This window comes from Corylus avellana, chromosome ca2, assembly GCF_901000735.1.
Source record: "Corylus avellana chromosome ca2, CavTom2PMs-1.0".
NCBI classification, from domain to species: domain Eukaryota; kingdom Viridiplantae; phylum Streptophyta; class Magnoliopsida; order Fagales; family Betulaceae; genus Corylus; species Corylus avellana.
Window position 1 is genome coordinate 37397279 of NC_081542.1, and position 10836 is coordinate 37408114.

General features: G+C 37.7%; 2 protein-coding genes across 2 annotated transcripts in view; one reads left to right on the forward strand and one right to left on the reverse strand.

Moving 5' to 3' along the window:
- Positions 1 to 2603: 2603 nt before the first annotated feature.
- On the reverse strand, positions 2604 to 5729 carry LOC132170664 (thioredoxin O1, mitochondrial-like). Its single transcript, XM_059581729.1, has 3 exons — positions 4909 to 5729; positions 3679 to 3773; positions 2604 to 2990 (listed from the first exon to the last, which is right to left on the reverse strand). The coding sequence occupies exons 1-3, from the start codon at positions 4999 to 5001 to the stop codon at positions 2954 to 2956; spliced, it is 225 nt and encodes a 74-aa protein (XP_059437712.1). The 5' UTR covers positions 5002 to 5729; the 3' UTR covers positions 2604 to 2953.
- A 2916-nt stretch (positions 5730 to 8645) lies between these two features.
- Positions 8646 to 10836, forward strand: part of LOC132169709 (uncharacterized) — a 2322-nt gene continuing 131 nt past the window's right edge. Inside the window, exon 1 of the mRNA XM_059580697.1 lies at positions 8646 to 10806. Coding sequence (XP_059436680.1) covers positions 8646 to 10806 — 2161 coding nt within the window. The remainder of the gene's footprint in view (positions 10807 to 10836) is intronic.

Consider the following 10836-nt stretch of genomic DNA (forward strand, 5'->3'; position numbering starts at 1 on the left):
AATAAGCTCTTAGAACATTATCAAGTCATCACCTCGTTTTCAAAAAGTATGGTGTATGGTACTTGGGGTTGTCTAATTATGAGAGTTAATACCTAATGAGGTGTGATACAGCCACAACTTAAACCTAACTTTTGTCTAACTTTTAGACCAAATTTCTCTCTCTCTAGTTTAAGGCTCTCTCTCCTTCACAAGCAGTTTTTTTTAAAAAAAAAAAAAAAAAAAACTTAAGAGAAAAGTTAGACCAAAGTTGGATTTAAGTTTTGTCTTTAAGTTTTGTCTTTATCATTTTCCTTCTTGTTTTGTCTAAAAACTTAATGGTATGCCACATCAAGACCTCTCAGAGGCTGACAAGTGTTCCACATGCCACATCAACATTATTTAAAAATAAATTTAAAAAGTTGGGATATTGGACAAAAAAAGGCCCAAAATAAATTCTAATGCATTTAGTGATCTATAGGTGCTTGATGAACAATCGATCGGTCCTGACAATGATCAATCGGTGAAGGCCAAAAAAACAGGATTTAGGTTTTTAATTGTAATTAGGGTTTGTGTTTTAAAAGAGGGGCTAATATTAAAATATGAATTTGCATAAATAAGGAACTTGACTTTTCGGGTAGTTTGAACTTGAATCTAGTGTACGAAATAAGTAATCACCCATGAGAATGCCAAAAAGATATATTTGCTGAGAATAAACATTTTTATTGATATAAAATGTGTTTTTTTGACAATACATGATTTCCATTGAACATGTGTTGTGAGCCCTAATATTTTTTTAGAAATAATTGATTCAAATATTCATATTCAATGTGTTATCCATGAAATAAATTATGTTCACATAATTGGAATTTATTATAGTTATGTTGTGTGCTGCTGGAAAAAAGGATGGAGAATTTGGAGTATGTGCATACTATTATACGAACTTGACCTTATGACCCATGTTAATTTTAATGTTATCTACTAATCTTTAGAGGGTTACCATGACAGGCACACCAACCCATGAATGTAGGTCAAACTTGTGGCATCGCTAGTTGTATGAGATATCTACCTGGTCGAGCGACAAGAGGGTGGCTAACTATTATACCTTACCAAGACATCAGCATTGAACCATATGTCTCATAGGAGGCTCAAACCTCACTATGAAAGGGTTATGGTTTTAGATGTGTCACTCTAAGTTAATTAATTTAGAGGCACTATTGGTGACACTCCGGGTTAATTAGTTAATTAATTGTTGGGGATGTTACATAATCAACTAGTCAGCGTTCATCCTGACCATGGGTATTGCGATTTTCAATGGTAGAATCGCACAACCCCATACATAAAAGGCGTAATAGTGTAATAGGTCATAAGTTGTGTGAAAAGAAAAGCTTTTACTTATCCAGAAATCATGATTTATGTCAAGTTTGATGAAAGAAATTTATTTATGAAATCCTTTTATGAGCATATGTTTTATTGAGAAAGATTAATAAATAAAAAAATGCTTTGCGTTCAACAAGAAAAGTTTATGATATATCATCCTAATTTTCCTGACTCTTTTCTTAACATATTTTCTAACCAACTGTTTTTAAATCAGTTGTGGATGTTACTTGCTAAACCTTTTACTAACTCTTTTGGGGAAATATTGCATTCGCAATGTTATGTCTAATTCAATGTACTTGACCTTCTGCTTTTGTAAAATATTTTCTTGTGTTATGCGTGATAGTGGTTTATAAGTGTCGTGGGTTCCTAATAAGTAACATTTCCACTTTTGAAGCTTTAGAAATGAGAATTAACATGGCCCCCTAGAGCTGGGGGTATTATATTATGCGTTTAACATGTTTGATAAAATGTCGCATTGGTGGTATTGTGGTGTTCTTGTTAAGAACAATTTACCCAATTCAAGTACGATCACTTTGTGAGATAGGTGGGTTATTTTTTTATTAAAATGTGAACTTTGTGGTGTTGTTCTTCATATTTTGCACCCTGTGCCTGTTGTTCAACCTATTCAAGCCCATCTGATCAATTCCACCAGCCTAAGAAACAGCAGCATATTTGACAAGATACTCAATACTATGGTTCTTCCTTCTTTCTATCCCCATTGCCTATCTCCATTGCACATTGTGCTTGTTGTTCAACCTTTTCAATCCCATCTGATCAATCCCACCGGCCAAAATAAACAGTAGCATATTTGGCAATCTATTACAGAGTTACTTCACGTTTTTAGAAGCATTATTTAAAAGCTACCATTAGATCACACAAATTTCTAATATGCCAAATTATATATTTTTCCATTCCACCTCTGTTTTTTAAGCCAAAAAATTCAATTTCTATCAGTTCTATAACGCCTAGAGTATACAGTCGCCAACACATCATTTTCCTATCCTCTTGTTTAAGAAAAAAAAAAAAAAAAATTCATGAATGCTGTAAATTAGTAAAAAATACTGTCAACATGGATTTTCAGACAACTTTTTCGTTTCTACAAAAAATAAAATAAAAACATTAAGAAATAGAGTATAACAGAACTATATACAACCTTTTTTTACCTAGTTGTAGTTGAAAACAACACATTCAGATTTGAGTAAACCAATTGCAGTAATTATACATATCACCCTTTTACACTGGATATGTAATGTGGATGTTTCAAAAGTAAAATTGAAAAATTCAAAGGAAAAAAATAAAGCACTATGCTAATTAATTTGTCACAAGATGTCGTTTTATTTTGTTTTCTCCCCTTGGTTCCATACTACAATACCTGCAATTCACAACATTCTATGGATGCAAATAATTCCCATGACCAGTGTATGTCCTGTTTTCTCATCTAATGAAATTCTTGTACAGAATTCTACGGGCATAACAAAAGCAAACTACAACTAGTGCCTCATGGAACCAAAAAGGCAAGTGAACCTGATCACGAACAACCTTACCATCAATTTCTTGAATTTTTCTTTTAAACGTTTCAAAGCCATCAAATTACACATCATTTGTCAACCGTCCCCTCTTCAGAATCTTCAATCCTGCCAGGAACACAACACAAAAATTAAGGCCAAAATTAAAAATTTTACAATAAAAGCTAAGATAGCATGGATGCTTCCTCTGAACATGAAAAAGCATCCCATTCAACTCATGTTCATATGACTTCCACATTTGTGCACTAGAAGTCAAAAACAAACTTTGAATAACACATAGTTGATCAAAATTATATTAAAGTATACAAGAGTTTAGCCTCACCCAAAAAAAAAAAAAAAACCTCTAGAAGTTCTGGGTCAAAGAAAAAAAACCACTACATAAGGCCATTTACAGATACAAAAAAGCATAGATATCATGGATGATATATAGACAAGTAATTGGAAGATCTTTTTATGATATCCTTTAAGCATAAGCACCACTTGTACAAGTAAAACACCACCAACATACATTAGATTCAAGATATTCCATGATAAACTCTACTACAACTAATCTGATTTATTAGTAAATCAAGGATTCAAAAACAAAGTTGAAACCACGTATATTATCAATCACATCGAGACAACCTTTTTTTTTTCTTTTTATTTGGACATGCATCTGAAAGAATTTGAGTCAACCATTTTGGGCTTGACGCCAACTTATGCAAGGCATGGTTTTAAAAGAACGCCAGCATGTTCACCACATTCACAAATACACAAAGGCATAAAGATGATGTCCTGTAGATCAGTAAAGAATTACTTGTAGAGTTCCTCCATAGTATTCTTCAACCGAATAACATCAGCACCAATTACTTCAGCAGCCTTTTTCCCATTATTGAAAAAATGGAACGTTGGCTGAAAAAAAAAAAAAAAAAAAAAGCTTAGTAACACTAGTATTATATATACATATTAATGTTTCTAGTATGAACACTTTAAATGTTACACCACTACATATCTTTTTATTGGATCAATATTACGTTAAACCCACCAATAGATTATATGTCCTCCCCATGCTTGTTTTGCATGCCAAATCTCAGTTCATAATCATATAGCAGTTCACCATCCAAACAACAAATTTTTTTTGTTATTTTTTTCTAATATTTTAAGGAAAGTTATAATTTTGAAAATTTTAGATATGATTCAATTGTGGGTTTGGCAAATATAGATCCAATGAAAAGTCAGAGTGGTGTGACATTAGTAGTGTTAGATCAGGTAAAACATGAACCTACATTACATAATGCACTCACACATGCAGAACGCATGAAAGACACTCATGCACGTGCACAGACACAGGAAGGTCAAAATATCAATAATTAGCTTTACAGCTGGTCCTGCTTAATCTTGGTAGTAGAAAATGGGAAACACAATATGCACAACTAACCATCCAATAGGAACTGAAGTCATCATTGTCAACTGTTGAAATATAGACAACAAAATCAATTGATAATCCTGATTCATTTAATATAATATTTTGAGTTCTCATGAAAATCAAAACAGGCTAACTTTTCTAACTTGTGAGTGAGATCCTAATCACATTCCCTGAAACGTTAATGAAAATCTTCGATTTTTTGCAAATAATTCTTAATGTGCCTATAATTCCTGCCAGGACAATAAAAACAATTACATAGTTTATCTTTTCCTTTTCCGTAAGCAATTACATAGTGGGCTGTTCCATTACATGTATAAGCACTTCCTCAAATATGAAAAGGGTTGTGCGATTTGCCCTTTCCAAATAATCTCTCAGACTCCAAGCACTGATTTCAAATAATTCAAATAATAAGCTTAACAGTTTCTTGTGCCGAGCTCTGTTGCTGACAGTAATGAAGGAGATGAAACATAAGGCACATGTAGCACTATATCACAGAAATATAATAAAATCCACCATTACAGGATGAAAACAAAGATGAATACATAGACATGGTAAGACATTTGATTCTGGAGCACATATGGACATAAGAAAACAAAAACAGAAAAGGATCAAGTTGTTTACCACAGAGGCAATGTTTAACTTGCTCAAAACGCTTCCAAGGCCTTCCTGCATATAAAAGAACCGAAGTAGTCTGCCAATTTTAGTGCATACCATAACCCAGAAATAACTTTAACTCTTCAGTGAGGAAGCCACATTTTGAATGATAATCAATGAAAAAGATAAAACGCAAGATGACACAGTCAAGCAAAGCATGATGCAATAGAATTGCTTTGTCAAGTATTCTAGCAGAAGGTAATTTTTAAGTGAAAGCTTCCATGCATAACTCAGCTGACAAGACACGCCAATTGAATTTTGGTGAGCAGCTCTCTATCAATGACATTGTTCCCCGGTGTTCATTACAAGTTTCAACAGAATTAAAAGGAATTTAGAAGCATAAAACTATGCAGTATAAGTAACAATTTTTCTCATTCTTACCCACTCCCAAGAATGTATTCACCATTTTACAAAGAAAGCTTTATCTAGCATACTTCATTTCTTGTCAGCATCATAGATTATTGAACTCTACTCATCAACATTCTTCATTCTTACCAATATGCACATGAAAACATTTACATCTCCACCAGGAAATATACTATTTTCTATCCCCTTGAGGTGTAAGGTGAAAGGGGATAAGAGTATCAAGTTAACTCAACAGTGTCAGATCCGGTAAAACTTGTTATTCTCTCTTCCTTTCACCTCACTTTCGTCCTTCATTCATCAAGAAAAACAAAAAGAGAAAACAAAGATTTATTTAAGGCCAGAAATTTTCCAGAAAATTGATACTTGTAAATAATATAGCATCACTTCCTACTAACTGGGTGGCTTCTCTTGTATACTTCATATGTACATAGAGGCGTCTTACGTTTTTAATGATATCTCAATTAATTGTCAAATATATATATATATATACACACTACAAAAATGGTAGTTCTAACATCTTTTTAGCACTATTTTTTTTTTCTTCTGAATCAATCCTAGTCCCAAACTGCATTACAATCTAACTCACTCGACCTCAAAATAGTGTGAAATTGGTAGGACATTCATTTAAGGACACATCACACAAGAGTGTACCATGTGAACTGCTCTAACAAGCACAAATCTAGAATAATTTTTAAGAGCGTTATAATTTATAATGCTACCTGCATCATAGCTCCTTTCATGACTTCTACTATATTTCCTTATAATATCACACAAATTGGGAGTCTTTGCAGGTGCCATTGCCTCCCTAGGGCCCCTTTGTTAGGCCACTGATGTCCAGTATGGGCATATTAATTAGAAACAAGAGATGAAGAGCTTCATGTAGGATAAATGGCTCTTGTATGAAATCTGATGCAGCGGCGGCAGAAATAAAACCCATATCCACAAATATAAAATTACAGGAATACCCTTGACTTTTTTTTTTTTTTTTTTTCAACAAAAAAGAAAAAGAAAAAAAGAACTAAAATAAAGCTGGCTTCCTGCATCAGAGCTCCTTTCATGTAACCAAGAGACATTTGGCAAGTGCTACATGCACACCTTCCCTCACACCACCTCTCTATCTTATGATTTACATCGTAAGTAACTTTGTTCAATTCTATTGTTATTTATATGAAGGGTTTCTTTTTTTTTTTTTTTTTTTATTTGGCACCGGGTATCGAGAGCTTCGCTCCGACTAATCCCAGGGGTGCACAGGCCCTCGGCAAGGAGTTTCCCGCAAGTCCACCTCGGTTAATTCAAGGGACAAACCCCCAATCTGATGGCTCCAAGAAGCGGTTTGCACTCAGTAGGTTTCGAACCTAAGACCTTGAGAAGCATACTCAAAGTCCCAGGTTGTCCAACCACGGAGCCAACCCCTTGGGGTTTATGAAGGGTTTCTTTAGAACGAGAGTTGATATTTTGAAGTTGAAAGGTGAAAGTTGATGTCAAGATGCAAATTAACCTAACTAGAACATATCCAATATTCCTTGACACCTTTAGAGCATCTCCAGCAATGATGGTCATTTTAGCTATTCAAAATACAAATTTTTGTATTTTAACTACTAGTTTTTTATTACAATTTTCAACAGAAACATCTATTCAACTCTCTATTTTCTTTAAATATTGTTTTTATTGTTTTGTATCCTTACTTTGAAGGGGAGAGAGAGAGAGAGAGAGAGAGAGAGAGCAATAGGGAGAGAGAAAAAAGAATAAAAAAAGCTTACAAGGTGCTACAATGAACTATCAAATATGAAAGTTCCTCATAGCAAACTTTAGCAAAACTTCTATTTTGAAGTATCTGCTGGAAGAAAAAAAAAAAAAAGAAGAAGAAGAAGCTCATAATAGCTATATTTAACTATAAAAGGTCATTTAGAGCATCTATTGGAGATGCTCTTACACCATCATTCCCTTCCTATTACATGGTTCGCCTTGCTAACAATGTTTTTTTCAATTGAACTAGCATTTATGTTGTTGGGACGTGAGCTTGTGGCCCTTGAGGCCCACCTTCAGTGGGGATTCTTTGAGCCCCAAAACCCATCAAGCGATTGAGGATTCAGGATGAAATAGGACCAGAATCGAGAGCTGATACAACCAACAGCTCGCAAATCACAGAGCGTGACACGGAACTGGTCGCTTGTTCTTCTCTGATGTAGGACATGTGTGTCCCCACCCCCAAGAATAAATAGTTTACTTTTAATCCTTTCCCTACTAGGAGTATATTTACTTTTCCTATTAGAATTATGTTTACTTTCCCTACTAGGATTATGTTTACTTTCCTACTAAGATTAGATTTACTTTCTCTACTAGAAGTAGGTTTACTTTTTCTCCAAGGATTTCTCTTCTATAAATAGGCTTGCCTATTATGTAAAACTCAATCAATTGAATTATTATAAAATCAGAGAATTCTCTCTCAAATACTCTGCGGAGTTTTATCCTTATTTTAGCCTGCGGGCTTGTTTTATCTTTTTGGGTAGAAGACGAAGACGCTTCTCCTTGCAGAATCAAAGACGCTGCTCTTTGATTAGTTACCTTAGTCTTCCGCTACGTCAGTTGGTATCAAAGCAGGCTTTATCCTGATCATGACCAATCAGCGCAACGGTGACGATTCCTTTAACGATGCTGCTCGTGACAGGGAGGCTCCTTGGAGAGCCGAATTCCAAGAGCTCCAGCAGATCCAGCAAACGATGCAACAGGAGATGCGCCAGATGCGGGAGATGATAGAGCGCATGCACATAGGTCCTAATCGTAATCACAGGGACAATGATGCCCATGATGACGATGGGATCCGAGTAAGGCCTATTCCTCATCAACCACTTGCACCCATAAACCGACCACCGGCCTATGACGATCCTAGTGACGATGAAGACTTCGCTGAAGGAGTATTCGGACGGGACATTGAGGTAGATCGAAGGGGAGAATTACGTAGAGGAGTCGGTCGTGGTGGCACAGGCTTCAGAGGTTATGAGCGCGGTAGAGCTGGCCATATGGGGAATGTCTATGACGGCGCTGGCTACCGGGATGCATATGGAGAGCAACCCAGACGTCAGGATCTTGGTAGGGAGGAATCCCACGAATACCGAATGAAGATTGATCTCCCATCATTCAACGGGCATCTTCAAATCGAAGATTTCTTAGATTGGGTGATGGAAGTAGAGAGGTTCTTTGATTATATGAGTATTCGCGAGGATCGCAAGGTGAAGTTAGTGGCATACAAGTTCAAGGGAGGAGCTTCTGCTTGGTGGGAAAAATTACAGATTTCCCGAGCCTGACAAGGGAAGGGACCTGTAACTTCATGGTTGAAGATGAAGCGGCTACTCAAAGCACGTTTTTTACCACCGGACTTTGAGCAACGGCTATTCCAACAATACCAAGAGTGTCGACAAGGAGGTCGGACCATCCAGGCGTATGTTGATGATTTCTATCGCCTATCTGCTCGGAATGATCTCATGGAGACAGAGGATCAACAAGTTGCAAGGTTTATTGGTGGACTGGGTGTGGCAATACAAGATAAGGTTTCTATGCATCCTGTCTTTACTTTGAATGAGGCAGTTAGTTTGGCAACCCGAGCAGAGAAGCAACTGGAGAGGCCTAAAGCAACAACCTGGGAGCGAAACCCGAGCGATTCGACGAGACCAACGCAGGGTCGAGGAAAACAACCTCTAGTCTCGACTGTCACACCAAGTCAACCAGTGACTTCCACGGGAAAAGGAGCCAGTAGCAGTTCAGGTACCTCGAGACAACCAGCCAACAATCCATACGCACGGCCCAGTCTAGACAGGTGTTTCAAATGCAACCAACCGGGACATAGGTCGCATCAATGTCCCCGAAGGCAGATGGTAAACTTGATCGAACCCGAGCCAGAGGAAGGGTCCGAGAATGGAAATATTGATACACCTGAGTATGAGGAAGAGGAGTTGGCTGACGCTGATGAGGGAATCCCACTTTCCCGATCCTTAGTAATTCAACGTTTACTCTTGACCCCAAGGCAAGAGGATCAATCTCAAAGGCACAAGATTTTTCGTACTCGCTGCACAGTCAACCAGAGGGTATGTGATGTGATAATTGATAGTGGTAGCGGGGAGAACGTAGTGTCTAAGGAGATGGTTTCGAAGTTGGGTTTGAAAACTGAGAAGCACCCTGCTCCATATAAGATCGGATGGATCAAGCGGGGAACCGAGACACTAGTAACCGAGAGATGTCGTTTCACATTTTCGATCGGTAAGCATTACTCGGATTCTATTTTGTGTGATGTTGTGGAGATGGATGCATGCCACTTAATCCTGGGAAGACCGTGGCAGTTTGACGTGAATGCCCAGCAGCAAGGAAGAGCCAATGTCTACACTATCTTTTGGAATGGTCGGAAGATAACATTTCGACCTTTACAGGAAGTCGAAAATTCTACTTATTCTAAGGGAAAGCCGGTCCTCCTATCCACTGGATCAGAATTTATAGAAGAAGTTAAGGAGGCCCGAGACATCATAGCATTGGTGACCAAGGGAACCCCGGGCTTCGTCTCACAAGAAGTTCCTGAGATAATGCGACCGATGTTAGAAGAATTCCAAGACATCATGCCTGAAGAGATGCCCGAAGGACTGCCGCCCATGAGAGATATCCAGCACTATATTGACTTAGTGCCGGGAGCAAGTCTCCCGAACTTGCCACATTATCGAATGAACCCAAAGGAGAATGCTATTTTGCAAGAGCAGGTAGAGGGGTTAATTAGGAAGGGACACTTGCGAGAGAGTATGAGTCCATGCGCAGTACCGGCCCTACTTGTACCGAAGAAAGATGGGAGTTGGCGAATGTGCGTGGATAGCCGGGCAATAAACAAGATCACGGTCAAGTATCGGTTTCCAATTCCCCGAAAAGGTGACATGTTTGATATGCTATCTGGGGCTAAGATTTTTTCGAAGATTGACTTGAGGAGTGGATATCACCAAATCCGTATACGACCGGGAGATGAATGGAAAACTGCGTTCAAGACTAAAGAGGGGCTTTATGAGTGGATGGTGATGCCTTTCGGCTTTTCGAATGCACCAAGCACTTTCATGCGACTCATGAATCAGGTACTGAAACCTTTTATCGGAAAATTTGTCGTTGTCTATTTCGATGATATTCTTATCTATAGTCGCAACCCGGTGGATCACATGGATCACGTGAGGAAAGTGTTGGAGGTTCTCCGTGAAAATAAGTTGTTCATCAACTTAAAGAAGTGTAGTTTCATGATGGATCAGTTACTCTTCCTCGGATTTGTAGTCGGTGCCGATGGAATCCGAGTGGATGAAGAGAAGGTGAGAGCAATCCGAGAATGGCCCACACCCAAGTCAGTGGGAGAAGTAAGAAGTTTCCATGGGTTAGCAAATTTCTATAGAAGGTTCGTTCGGAATTTCAGCAGTATTGTAGCACCGATCACCGAGTGTATGAAGAAAGGAAAATTCAATTGGGGTGAAGAAGCTGAGCGAAGTTTCTCAATCATCAAAGAAAAGCTATGCA